This window comes from Catharus ustulatus, chromosome 4 (genome assembly GCF_009819885.2).
Source record: "Catharus ustulatus isolate bCatUst1 chromosome 4, bCatUst1.pri.v2, whole genome shotgun sequence".
NCBI lineage: Eukaryota > Metazoa > Chordata > Aves > Passeriformes > Turdidae > Catharus > Catharus ustulatus.
This window is the reverse complement of record NC_046224.1, coordinates 12,410,122-12,424,852: the sequence shown is the minus strand read 5'-3', so window position 1 is coordinate 12,424,852 and position 14,731 is coordinate 12,410,122. Positions and strand designations below refer to the sequence as shown.

At 38.7% G+C, this 14,731-nt stretch overlaps 1 protein-coding gene across 14 annotated transcripts in view; it reads right to left on the bottom strand.

Annotated features, from left to right (window-relative positions):
* The window catches only part of MAGI2 (membrane associated guanylate kinase, WW and PDZ domain containing 2), a 713,151-nt gene that overhangs the window by 15,556 nt on the left and 682,864 nt on the right, over positions 1-14,731 (bottom strand). For 10 of the 14 annotated variants that reach the window (XM_033057426.2, XM_033057427.2, XM_033057432.2 and 7 more), the window contains one exon: positions 6,532-6,670. In XM_033057426.2, the coding sequence (XP_032913317.1) occupies positions 6,532-6,670 (139 nt within the window). Of the gene's footprint in view, positions 1-649; positions 761-981; positions 1,019-6,531; positions 6,671-14,731 lie in introns of all 14 variants that reach the window. The other 4 variants (XM_033057436.2, XM_033057438.2, XM_033057437.2 and 1 more) reach the window with 3 other exon arrangements.

Below are 14,731 nucleotides of genomic sequence, written 5' to 3'. Positions count from 1 at the left end.
CAATCAATAGGAAAATAGAAAAAATACGTTTTTCTTTTCCTTTGCTTTCCAGGTATGATATCTGGGCTCTGACTCTGTATCACAAATTAGATGCATCTGAACAATCTGTGCAGTTGGATCTGATTCTATGCAGAAAATTGCTTGAAATCAAGAGCAAAGAGCTTTGTGTAAACTCAGCATAACCACAAGGTTTAATAAATGAGTATTGCCTTATAGCACATTTCAAAATGTGTTCAATTTTACATTTGTTATTTCTTCAAGAGGCTGCACATAAATACTGTTTGAGATATTTTTGCAAGCCAAGTGCCATAAAAAGGAAAATTATGGCTTAAACTCAAAGTTTAAGGTTTTCTACCTGAGAAGACACATTCAGAAGATAAAATTTTGTCATGAGAGAAAGTGGATGTATAGCAGACCTTTGTATTAGCAGCAGTGTAACATGCAAACTTCATTATTTAGGATATTAAAATACATTTATAGAATTCATAGCTGCTTTGATATCTTAGATAATCAGTTATAAAAGAAAAGTTGAATACTGTAGAAACTATCAAGTGAGCTAGCATGTGAGCAAAAGCTGGAAAATACTCTTTTAACAGTTGTGAGAAACAAAATGTAGTAGAAAGATAATATACATGCAGAGTTTACAAACCGTGTCTTTAGGGTGGCCCAATAAGTAGAAATATGGGGACCCATGCTTGTCACTTTTCATGCACATGGAGAGACTGGAAGGTACCATTCCTAAAGGAAGGGGAGGAACAGCCTAGGACCAATCATTAGAATTAACAGAACCAGTGACATACAGACATTTTACTATTGTTAGAGCAGAGAATTCTTAGTAAGTTTAGAAAAACTGAGTGAAAAGCTTACATGTAACAGGAAAGAAGTATTTCTGTAAAGCTAAGACAAATAAGCATGCTGTAAGTCTAAATATTAGTGGATTATTGAAACTACTGTACATACATATTCAGGACATAGATTCACCTGGTCTATGGATATGGAGTACATCTTGAGGTGCTTCCTGAAGGAGTCACAACAAATCAAAAGCAAAGGTTTTAATGCATTTAAGAACTGTGCCAATTTACTCGTATGAAAAATCCTTGTATTGGTATCAACTCTGACATTTTTTGGGGTTTTTTGCTGGAGTAGTGCTGAAGCAGGACATTTCTTTGAGGTCCTTCAAAAATGACTTTTTGCTAAATAACTTGTCACTTTTATCTCTTAACCAGCAATTTGCATATACAGAAACTTTAATCCTCCTCCCTTAAACAGCCCAAACTGAATCTAACCTCTAGTTCTGTAAAACCACCTGCGTGTAGTGAACCCATTGGGTGAGCTGTGTGCACAATTTGGCATTGTGTGAAGGAACAGAGCTTCCAAAAATACAAAATGCAACCCCAGGACATATCTTCTAATAAAGGCAAACAAAGCTGGGGAAGAGAGGGAGAGGGACCTTCATTGTGTAGACCCATAAAGCACCAATCATCACCACATGAGGCAGATTCCTTGCTCTCCAAATCTCTGTGATTGCACTTCCCACAGCTCTGTGTATCTGTTAGTATCACAGCATGACCTAGAATGCTCAGGGCCATATCCAGATGTCCAAGACAGGGCAATGGAAAAGTTTTCCAAAAACTCAGTGTAAATGGGCTGGAGCCACTAAAACTTGAAACTTCCTGCAGGAGTTCTTAAGCAACTTGAAAGTAAGTGATACTTAATAGAAACCTTATATCAAACTGACAGATGATTTTGTAGTCCTAAAAGTAGGAAGTGAAACAAATTACTTTGTTCCATATATTCCTTACAGGTGAAATTCAGAGTTTTTCTCCCTCTGCACTACCAGACAAAGCAATGGGGGCAGGGGGTTATGCCTTGCAGGAGGGATGAAGTCCACCTGCAGGTGCTAACCTGCCTCAGCCTTCTCCACCTTTACACCCTGTTGGCAGTCATCTGATTATAAGACTCATTGCTTTCAAAAACTTATAGGAGCTTATATATTTTAATGTACAGTGGGTAATAAAATCTCCAGTCAGGAAAGGCCAGGAGCAGTAAGCCAGAAAAAACAAGCTGCCAGGACTGCTGAGAGTGAAACACCACAGGCTTTCCTAGGGAACTTCTTCCAGAGACATGTAGAGAAAGGACTTGGTGTTCCCACAAAAAACTGTAGTTTTCTGGGGCAGATTAATCATTAGAGGTAACTTTCTTCTTGCAGAACTCAAGCTGGGTAGAGAGACTGATTTGTCAGCTTTACTTCCTCTTGAAAGTTACTATTTTGGAATTTTGTGAACAATTTTCCTCCACTTTGTCTCTAAGGATGATACTTCATCCCAGTGTTTGGCTATGCAAGGTACAGGTCCTTCTCATGGTGTTTCTATGGCTATGGCTAAAGCCTGAAATACATAAGCATCTGTAATGGGACAATAATGTGAACAGAGAGATTTTTAGAGCTGCTGCACACTCAGTAGCTCCTGCTGAAGGCAGTAACCCCTTGGGTAGGTGCACACATGGGAAATTCGGCAGCCACTGCAAGAAATGTCTGGATCAGTGATTTTATTCAAATTGTTTTAAATGCTGGTGGGAGAAGTGCTCAGTTCTGCAGTGATGACTCTGGGTTTTGTGTCCAGTGACATGAATGAAACCTCACACTCCATGCAGCCAGACTTCCCAGGCATAAAGTGCTTTTTGGGATCAGGATTCCCAGCAGTACTTCTAGTCTTTCTTGCACATTAATATGATTTCTTATTATGACTTGGTTCTCTGGAGAGCTCAGCTGGCAGACTATTGCCTATGAAACGTGATGCTGATGTTCTTCAGGTTAGGATGAGCAGTGATAATTCACCTCCAGTGGAAGCACAGTCCCTCTGGCTATCCTTATCCTCAGCAAACATGTTCTGAGCTGCTGGGTGATAAAACACCTGTTTTCAATGCTTCTTTGGTTGCACCCTGCTGTGAAATCAGCTGTAGCTTTGAGACATTAATCATATCTGAGCTCCTTTGCTCACATTCTGATGGTAGCATGCCTGCTACAAGGGGATTTCTGCCTCTGAAATGGTCTGGGATCTTTAGCATTTGTTTTCAAGTAAAATCAGCAGCTGGAATTGAGGGAAATTATGCATTTGCAGCACACTTTATTTCTTACCCTGGCTTTCAACACAACTTCAGCTCAGCCAGAATCTTCCAAGATTAGAAATGGACAGATTTCCAGGCAGTGTAAAATGACATAACTCATTCAGGAGATTTACACCCTCACAGCAGCTTGTTCTTTGTTTCTTCACTAAGTGCTTTCTTCTTCTCAGTATGCATTCTTTTCTTTCACAAAACACTTCCTATTATTGATGAATTTTCCTTAACACTGCTTTTACTGATGTCAATCACATAATCATTCAAACACTGACATTTATTGCACTTAAGTACATACCACCATAGTTTATACTAACAGAAACATTGCACTGGAGTTTAAAACACAAGGAAAATCAAGAAGTTGAAGACTGAAGACAATAATGTCATAGTCTTGCCTGTCTGGTTTAGGTAGCTCTAGATAAGTTTTCTCCTCTATAGTGCTGTGAATCTGAGTGTTGCTGCTGTTGGAAAGGTCTTTAATTAGAGCATTACTAAACCTGACTTGACAAGTTACTGACCATTTTGCCTATCAGGGATTGAGAGAGAATATCCAGGAGAGAACCCTGGTACACTTGTGTTTTTGTTATATTTATCCTTAGGCTTCTACTGCACCACTGCAGTCCCAATACAACTCTGTCCTCCAGCCTTGCATCTTTACACTCAACTAAGTCTTATTTCCCACTGATGCTTTCCACAGCTGAACCCTGATGTGCATAAGAAATATTTTTGACATGTACTTGCTTAAAAAACTCTGATTATTTAAGTAAAAAGAGCTCAAATTAGTCTTGTTACATCTCAGCTATGAAATTCTGGTTGAAGGAAGAGGGAGCTGCTAAATATTGATTAGTTTGCCTTCTGCCCTCAGGACCACTTTGTCCTCAAGTCTGCTGTCACAATCTTCTCTGCATTCAGTTTTACATTATTTGGAAAAGATGTTTCTGGGGGTCTCTGACAGATGTTCTTCACAGCATGATGACTTAACCTTGAGATCTGGTCTGCTTGAGATGTGTTCTGTTGGTTCTGTTTAATTCCTGTTTTTATCTTCATAGGCAGGCTGCTGTTGGAACTTAGGCACACCTTCTGTTTTTTCTTAGACTACTTCTTACACCTTTGGGAAATGACCTAGGGAGGACTTCAAATATTTCAGTTAATTTCAACAGGAATCTTCTTATTTTGCTTCCATTCTGCCTCCAGACTGGATACAATTCCAACACTCCTGTGCCTGCACAAAGCACAGATTAAGAACTGCAGATGTGCAGCTGTTTTCCTTTGCTGTGATGCTTTCTGCAGGTAGTGTGTGCACTATGAATTAACTCCTGAATACTTTTACTCCTTTTTCAGTTCAGTAGGAAAAAGGGGCTTTCAAGCACAGCTGCTTACTTAGTTATCCTCCTGTATGCTGGAGAAGCACCTTGGAAAATGGTCTGATTAAACAGCACTTCTTAGCAGCAACTTTTATTTTTCAGTAATCTACATTTTTAAACAGCTAATGCTTAGTATTCCAAATGCCTTCCCAAATGGTAAGCTTGGCTTTAAACAACACAGTGAAGTCACCTTGTTGCTTTCTATTAGCACTAAAAGCTGTGTCTGGATTTCTAGTGGTTTATATGTATTTTCTACTCATCATCTTCTGTGGAAGGGAAGACTTGTGCACATTTTGGAAGATTTGTTTTCCTAAATCAATGATACTTACACTGAAGATTTTTTGGTGTTCTTGGTTTTATTTTTTTTTTTTACTGTAATAATGTACAATTTTATAAGATTATATAAATAAAGGAAATTTAGATTTAAGTGCCATTTGGAACTGAGACCTTAAGAAATTCAGATTTGGAGTGGGTTTGAACTGCTACTGATTCTTTGCTCATCGTAGCCTCCTAGACCTACCTTAGATTAAATTGTTTTCTAGGAACCAGAGAACTGCTGGTACGTAGCTCTACTGTTTGAGAAGAATTTCTACCACTATATCAGTCCTGGACGTTTGTTTGTTCTTTCATTAAAAATAATGCACCTCTCCCCAGAAAACAGTTTTGGAGATGACCTAAATTTCTGTTGGAGGGCTCCGTGAAAGGATTGCACGGTAGTTAAAATTGGTAATTAAATGTCTTAGTATCATTTTATCAGAGCCCCTGGAAGCCATTTTGGCTTTGTTTCTACTCACTAAAAGTATAAATCTCTAACTTAATTGTCAGATGAGTGAGCTATGGCCCATCTTTTCTGCCTTTATTCAGAAGCTCTTGAAAGTTGTAAAAATGCAGCATAGGCTGTCCTGAGTATTGGCTTAGCCATAGAATTAGCTCTAATTTAGAGAAGAAAATAGTGCAATTACCATGTGTATTGACAGCTGGGAAAGAACACTTTTAGTGCAGCTGACTTTAACAGAGGTATTGAATTTATGTTGGCAACAAAGGCTCACCTGAACCTATATTAAAGCCTAAGTATTTGAATTTTTATTTGAATTAGAGTATCTAATTTCTGATTGTAACCGGAAAGCATTCTGGAGCATCAAAAGTAAAAGCAAAAATGTTTAATAGACTTTTGAACCCTTGTAGCATTAAGAAGTTAAGGACTTTTCATTTTAAAAATAGCCCTTTTCCTGAGAGATGTAAGGCCCAGAGGTACACATCATAAAACTTATGTAAATATATGAAATTGTTGCACCATACTACACAGTAAGCCCCGATTTCAGTTTTTTAAAAAAACTCTTTGTCTTTGAAATTACCTTTGGATAATTTTTTTTTTTTTTTTTGCTTTTTGTAATTTCAGTTATGAAATAAGGTTTCTATATTGTCTCAATGACTCACACTTCTTGATATACTTAAAAAGTCCCAGAAGTCCTTCTGAAACAAAACATAAGAAGAAGGGATCCTGTTTTCTCACCACAATGTGCAAAATCTCATGTTTTAAATTCAGAACTGGCTTCTAATTGATCATCCATGTATTTTTTCAGAGAGAATACAGTTGGTGAAGCTGTCAAAGAAAGGAGTACATTCTTGATAATGCTTAGAGTTTCAACCTCAGCCACTCAATTGCATGGCAACAAGATAATCTGCTGTGACTCAAAATGTGCAGAGAAGTTACCAATAAGGAAGAAATTCCAATAAAGGACAAAAAGGAGAGTTTATGGGCAAATCAGCAACTCCCAGCACGCTCAGAGATGTCCCCTAGGAGGTTCATAGTGCTTCCTCCAATGCACATCTTAAAAGCCACCGCCTGTGTTGGGAGGGCAGCAGATGACAGCGATGTACACACATGTGAGTTAGTCCCCCTCTGCTCAGGTAAGCACTTAAGCTGATGCTTAATGTGCTCCAGGAAATTGCAATATGCAAATATCTGCAACTGCTACTTAATTCAAAAGCAATATAATTAATTTATATAGAGTCATGCACATAGAAAAATGTAAAGATGAAAACCCACCATATTCTGGGACCTGGCCTGTTCCACGTTTCAACAACAGTCGCACTCTCCTGCCACCAGACTTGATTAGCTCTATTGCTCTGGCATGTGTCATGTCCCTTGTGCTTTCTCCATTGATTTCAATTATTTGATCTCCTACCTGTCAGGTAAGAAGAATATTGAGTCAGACAGAATTGCAGTAAAATGAGTGCTTCAGGAAGAGACATATTCAATGGATCACAGGTTACTAGAATGACAGACAGACATATCAAGGTAAATTTGTTCTTGTCTATCTGAGGAATATTACTGGCAGATCAAATAACCTCTAAAGTGGATTCTGAATGTGGTGTATCAAATGCTGCTTGTCTTCTGCTGAAATCAGTGTAATCTTTGTAACTTGCTCACATCTTCTGCATGTAAGAGGCTTTGTTGAATCTCTTGATGTGGTGGAATGACTGGAACATTATCTGTGCCACTCTGTAACATGCAGTGTTGTGTGAGCCTGAGAAGAACTTTGTTGCATTCACAGTTTTTATAAAGAAAAAGAGAGATTCAAAGCACAAATATAAACTTCCATCATCTGAATTTTCAAACCTTGGTAGTAAAGTTTCACACCAAATTAAGAGTTGTTATGAAGCACACTATTAAACAAAGAAAGCTTAGTGCTGTGACACAGGACAAGCAACTTTGAACTCTTTACCACAGGAGCTTTTTGCTGGGAGTAAGCACAGCCTGTGGCTGAACTGTCTAACTGTCTGGTTAGAGCAGCTGACTCCAGGCTTCTGATTATGGATTTCTGCCACTCATCTCCTGGCCAGCTTTCCAGTCAGAGTTGGCGTCATTATAATTTTTCTGCTCTATTTCTACAACAGTTAAATGTGGCACTGATGTCTGCATATCCCACCCACCCCAGTTTCCCTGACTTTGCCTGCAGCCTGCATGTTTTGGTTTTGGCCGGCTTTCCCTGCTGGAAACCTCCTCCTTCAGTAGGGGAGTGGGATCTCTCTGCTGTGTGTGGTCAGTGCAGCAGAGAGCACACGTGGGGACCAGCACGGTCCAGCCTGCTGGGATCCCCTTGGTGAGAGCCTGGAGCACAGTGAGTTGACACTTGAGTCTCGTGTTAGCAGCACCACAGCCTTTACAATTCATGTCTTGCAGAAGCCTCCCAGCCTCCTTGGAAGGGCAAACCCAGAAGGAGGGATGGTCTCCTGGTGCTGGTAGAGGTGCAGGTCCAGGGGATGGGCAGCCAAGGGTAGGGCAGGAGGGTCTCAGGTGAGTGGGTCAGAACACTCATGTGTCAGTGCCACAGGAACACATCCACTCAGCAGGATCTTACCTGCCTCAGTGTGCACCTGCAGGTTCCTCACCGTGTTTTCATACTAAAACAACAATGCCTACACATCCTGGAGAGGAGATTATACAGACTTCAAGGTTCTGGGCACTTTCTTTCCCTCTTACAAGACTGCCTTAACAAAACCAGCTCTTAGCTGGCCTTGAACATTGAAATATCTTCTATTTTGTATTTTGCTACAATTGTGCTTCTGTCAGCTCAAAGTGTAATCCTTCAGAGGTTTTCCTTCTCTCCTGAACTTGAAATATAGTATTTACCAATAAATGTGCACAATGTGAAATGTCAACATAACTCCCAGCATCAAAGAAAACTGGAAAGGATGTCAAGAAGTTATCTAGTCCTTGCTTTTGCTCAGAGACAGAAAGAATGCTAGTAGAAGTACTATGGCAGTGTTTCTCAATAGGAATTTATAGAATTCATACTTTCTCAATAGGAGCTGCATCCTCCCAGGATTCTGTATGCAATCTGTGCTGCTACTTTTCATAGCTAAAAAGCCATTGATCCAAATAGAAACTATTAGCCTTGCTATTACACTTTGAAAATGCTACAGTATTAGCAGTGGGGGAAAAATTCAGAATTATCTTGTGCAGGATTATTTTTTGCAGTGCAAATTTCTTCCTTAGCCATTTTTTTCTTCTATAAAGAATGCATTTCGTTTTTCAATCCAGTACAAAATTTAAAATATTTCTGACAGCCTTCAGGCCACACTGATATAAACACAGGTGCTCTCAGGATCATGCTGAGATGTCCCCATGTCTGGCCATACAGGGCTTTCTGCATGCCCCTGACTTTTGGAGAGTGTACTTGGAGCAAAAAGAGAAAATCTGTGTTACCACTCCTGTAACACAGACAGAAGTCAGATCTGTAGCATCCCCACAAAGATATTAGTCAGGCCAAATACAGGAAAAATTCAATGAGTTTGGGAAAACCTGTTTCTAAATGTTATGAAACAATTAAACCCCATAGAAACCCTGCAAAAGTAAAGTCAGATTTTCAGAAGGCTTGAGGACAGCTCTTTTTCTTTTGTGCTACATTGTCTGGGTACACCATCTTTTGCATAAGGTATTTAAAATGTTCTTGTTAGCCTATCTTGAGAGAAGTGCCAGATTAGATCAAATGAAAGAGGTGTTTTTAACACTCCTTGATGAATAGTTTTTAAAATTAGTACTGAAAGCTGTGTAGAGAATGTACAGTCCTTCACATAAAATCCTCTGTACTCTAGAGCAGAAGGACAGAAATATTTCAATATACTTTAATATGTAAAAAGGTTAAGTTAATGTCACATTTTTCCCTTGCTGTTTGCCTTCCTTCTGTTTTCACTGGTCACTATGAAGGAACTATCTTGTATTAATGTAACCTTTTCCTATTTCTGTGAATTCAAAATTTTTTCTCTGTAGGTAGCTCATTGGTATTTTCTTTCATTATAAAATATTGTCATTGATTTGATATTTCCTTTTCCTATAAAATATTCTGTGCAAATAACTTGAGAAAGCTTAAAAAAAAAAGAGGCCAGAATCTTGGTTATGTGACTGAGGGATGGGAGAGAAACAAGTTGGCAAAAATTAGGTGCTCTGAAATCTACAGCAGAAAGGGTAAGACCAAAGGCATAATGAATAGTTGCAGGAGCAGTGGGTTAATTGTGTTCCTTGCTTTTGTGTCTTGTGGCTGACTGATGTACAGATGAATTATGCTGCCTGCGCAGCACAAGCCCAGCTCTGATTAGATGAGAAAACAACAAGGAAAAGTTGTCAACACCCTTACTTGAGAACAGCTTCAACTAGACTTTACACTCATATCTGGAAATTCATACAAAAGAGAAAACCTTGGCTGAGGAGTGGTTCCCCATGTGGCAGTAGGGTACAATTCTTGCTTTGTTTCTGCATTCAAATCTTGATAACCTTCCCTTCCTTTCCCTTCAGATTTTCTTATGGCTGATACGGGAGGAAACCCTGCTGTAAGTTTCTCTTTGTTCAGGCATTCAAATATGCTTTCTACCTCAATTTTCTACTGTGGAGTCAGTTTTTAGATTTGTGGAGCTATTTCTGTCTTTTCAAAATCCAGTGATTTTTTAAGAGGATCTTAGATAGACCCACATACTGAAGATGAGGCCAGAGGTAATTGCAAGTATAAAATCAGTGTCTGTTACATGGGATCCTCATTTCTCTTTTTAGGATCAAAAGTTGATTCCTGCAGTTTATACCACATGGAATTTCTCCACACTTCTCTTCTGGATGCTTCCATGTCTGTTTTCAGTGCCCAATTGGGAGACATTATGAAGGTCGGTGGTAGGTAGAACAGATCAACAATAACGTTCTTTGCACTTTTACTAATAATGTTCACAGAATGAATTATTTTTCTTTTTGTAACACATCAGATTTGCAACCCATGATCAGTTTGGATTCTAAGCAGTTATCTCACATTTTACATTGTGTATTTGATTTCTCTGCCCTAAACTGAGCACTGTGCACCTTAGTGAATTTTATCAGATTGATTGCTGTAGTCCAAAATTTTTATTTTGAAACAGTCTGTTTGTCAAAGACTTTTTAAACTCCCTATGAGTAGTGACATACTGGCATCAGCAAATTTTATTTTATTATTTATCAGTAGGTCTCCAATTATTAATGGAATATTGAACTGAGTTGGTTTCATCCCAGACCCCTCAGAACCACACTTGTAATTACTATTAAGGAGCAAATAATTCAGAGCAGCCTTTGAGAGGAATTTTTGTCAGTAACCACAATAAAAGAGATTCCACCTAGAGCCTTTTTCCTCAACCTTTTATGTGAATTTCATAGAAGGTAGTTGAAAGATGAAAGGAAGATTGTACATTCTCCTCCCCCTTTTTCCACATAGAAATAAGAATGAAAATCAGACGTAAGAAAAGATAATTAAACTGGTGTGACAAGATTTGCTTCCCACAATTCATATGTCAGCAAACTTTCTCAACTTTTTGATAACTCATCACGGATTATTTCCAATTACAAAAGTTAAAGGAAATTTTCTTTATTTGACTTTAAAAATAGGGTATATGCTTTGCTTTCTCTAGTTTAACTTTCTTGTCCTCCACGAATTCTTAGACATAATTATGAATAGTCTATAAATTTACTTACCTTAGTCATTGAGCATAGATGAAGATCAGCAAGTTCTGCAAACTTGAATCTAAGTATGCTTTAAGCAGTTTTCTCCTTATTCTGATTTATACTAATTTCTCTTTGTTTATGTTTCTTCTGAATATCTCAATGGAGACTGATACAAAGCAAACACTGAATATTTCAGCCATCTCCACATTCTCCTCAGGCAGTAGACCTCTTTTTCTTCTTCATGTTTCTTTAAACACATGAAACAGATGGATGTACCCCTTCCCAGTCCCAACAGGCAAGCTGTGCATCCCCAAACTGGCATCAGCTCTGGCTTTTAATCCTTCCTGGCAGTCTTTAGCAAAGACCACAAAGCAGGAGTGATCTACCTCCATGTCCTCCAGATATTCTCAGTAGCTAAGGGTGAAGCGTGTTGGCAAGACAGCCTGGGAAGCTTGCCTGGCTGCTGCCTGAGCTGGATTTATTCTGAAGAAATGTGTTCTTTGCAGCTAGGAATCTGGAAATTTTATACACATTGATTTTGTGTTGTGCTTCTTTCTTCCTGAAGCATATGACCATTGCTGATTTTCCATGCTGTTTGGGATAAATACCCATGCAAACCCACTGGTTCTCCTCCTAACCCAATGCCACTCGGTAAGCAGAATGGTCCTCTATTGTATTCTTAAAATGTGCAAGCACAAAGTAAACACTGAATGCTTCACCCTCTTAATGTTTTGAAATTTGAATAGTAATGATTAAAATGTAATTATGAAAGTAGTTTGTGTGTATGGAAAGTGTTTCTTTAAAAAATCTGTTTCGGTTCAAGTTAATCCAGACGCTTCATCCATGTGTAAGAACAACTGAGCTATAAAATTGGGCAACATGTTTTCTGGCAATAATGAGAAGATAATATTCCTAAGGAATGTTTAAGTGACATCACTATTGATAGGTTAATTAGAAAGAAAACTGTAAAGCTTCTCCAAATCATTAGAATAAAGTGCCTCAAGTACATGTGGGTTTGTCAGCAGAGCCTTTGTTCTTGCCATATTTTAAAGCAATTATTACTGGTCTTGTTAAAAAAGCCGACCATACACATAGAGTTTCAGAAACAGGGTGAACCAGAAGGGAAACAAATATAGCTTTAGTGTAGTAAAGAGGTTTTTCCTTGCTTGAATGTGCTTTTAAACTATGGATGAGAGCCTTGTGTATGTTGCCTCCGTTGGTGCATAAGGAACAGTCGCTAAGCAGGTGTATGGTTCCCAGTTGCATGAAATTAAATTAATTGTGTATGCACATTTTCAGTCTGTGTTAAATCTAATGATAAAATCAGCCTCAAATGATTTGTGTGGAGGGCATTGCTATCTGACATTTTATTAATGCATTTTATAATTACACCTCAGAAAAGAGACTAATCACATTTAATTATTTTTTATATGGGCATTCTATTTTCACAAATGAAACATTTTGACATGTTATTTATTGTGGTTGTTATTGTCAGTTGGTCCAAAAGGCTGAAAAATTGTCTGTACTTGGAGACCAAAAGGCAACTCCAAAATTTCTATTTTTGGTGAATTTTCAAGTACTGTCAAGCTCTAGTATAATAGCCTGGAGTTAGGCATGGGCTGCATGTGTGCTGTGCAAATTTCCTCACAGCAGAGAATCTGCACTGCCTGGAAATCCCAGGTGTAATACATAGCCTGAGCAAAGCTATGGGGTTTTGGTAATCTTGGACTCCCACCAGTGCATTTTAGATATGTGAGCTTGGATGTCTCAGTAGGAGACATGGTATTCCTCTTCGGGGGAATTACAATATCATGTCTTGTATGTCTTGTACAGAGAGACAATCTTGACTCCTGCCCAAGAGAAGGCAGAAAGGGAACATAGAACATGGCGGAGAGCAAGAAAAGCCTTCACACCACTCCTCAACAGGACCTCTAGCTTTTTTCTTTTCCCTTTTTCACTTTTTTTCTGAGAAAGAGAGAAACAATAGTGCTATTTGAGAAAGAGAGCTTGGAAAAAGGAAAATGTGCATGCCTGATTGTCTGCAAAGAATGGGGAGTGCAAGAGGGAAAAATCAAGTTTTCAGGGCTGAAAAGGCAGCAAAGTCGATTTCTGGTACTACAGTACACTTGATGACTTTCACAACATTGCTGCAAAATAATCCATGTGTATGTGAAATAAAGCTGTTAAAGATAAAAGGAAAATGCATTGTCCTACTGTATTTGATACACTAGTACTTCTTTAAAACAGAGGTGGGATAACTCATTGTAGCATAATGCAATATTAATAACATGTACTTCACCATTATAATCAGGGATGGGAACCAATAGAGACTATGACAAAGAAGAAGAAAATTTTCTGGTATCTTCTTTATGGTCTCAGGCACCTCTAATCAGGCAAAAGCAAAGTAAATTCAAGATCTGACAAGCTGATTTTATAGATCCTACAGAGAAACCTGAGCATGGAGATGCCTTCACCCAAAGCTGCATCCATGCAGCAAAAGAGAGAAGAACATAAACTCCAACAAGATAAAGATGAAACCACAAAAAGATTTTAAGGAGGAAAAATGCTGAAATGTAAGATCTAAGAAGATATTTTCAAGCATACTAGAGGCATGGAGTCTGTCAGATCTCAAAAGATAGTTTGGGCACAAGGCAGAAAAGACTACAGAAAACACATTAATACTTTGCATCAATGTTCACTGAAGAGGAGGGCAGCCAAACTCCTGCAGAGGGTCTGCTCACTGCAGGGTTGAATGAGGAACTGACTCCAACTGCAGGGTCAGTGGCAAAGATTTTATAACAGACTGATGAAATGGATAGAGAGAAACCACCAGAAGCAGATGACATTTACCCTCAGTTCTAAAGGAATTTGGATATGAAGCTGTTCAGCTAGCAGCTATAGAATATAATCTACTGCTTAAATCAGTAAATTACTGAATTTCAAAGGAATGGGAAGTGGCAAGTGTGACACCAGGCTTTAAGAATGGTCTTGGAAAATAACCAAGCAAGCCTCACGTTCAATTGAGCAAATGGAAGGAAGCAATAAGGATGGTGAGGCTTAGCTGGCACGTGGATAATGATGATATAGTGGGAAAGGGTCAGTGTGGCTATTGTAGAGGGAAGCCATTCCTCACAGATCTAGTGCAGGTCACTGGTGCTCTCAATGACTATATAGATTAATGTGATCTGGTTAGTATACTGACATTTTCAGAAAGCTTTTTTATAGTAAAGTCTTCAATAGACACTCTACTGTGGGATGAAAAAGAATAGGGTCTTCTAGGCAGGAGATTAAATTCTAGGAGGAAAAAAATGCTTTAAATAAGTGGTCAATTTTCACAATCAAAAGACTTTACTACAGTGATTATTTTGCTCAGCATACTTGCAAATGGTGTGGGGAAGAAGGATTTGCAGACAGCACATTACCATGCAGTATTGTCATATGTAAACTTAAAAGCTCCAGGAAAAGATGGCACAATCCTGTGTGCTAAAGCAGCATGTGAAATCCAGTGGTGATGAGTGCTAAGCACCACGTATAGTACATGTGGCAAACTACCTACTCCATCACTCTAAATCAGCCATCACCCCTGAAAAGACAGATCCCACAGTGCTTGTGCTTAACTCACTGAGCTGAAAATGTCAGCACAGCCAAAAATGCAAACTGTCAGGGGGGATATACCTGTTATACAGCGATGATTGCTAGGGGGAAATATCAACTGTTAGGGGCAAAGTGAAGAATAAAGGAGAAGTCATCACTGAGTCATTTAGGAGCACCAAGATCCTGAAAACTGCAA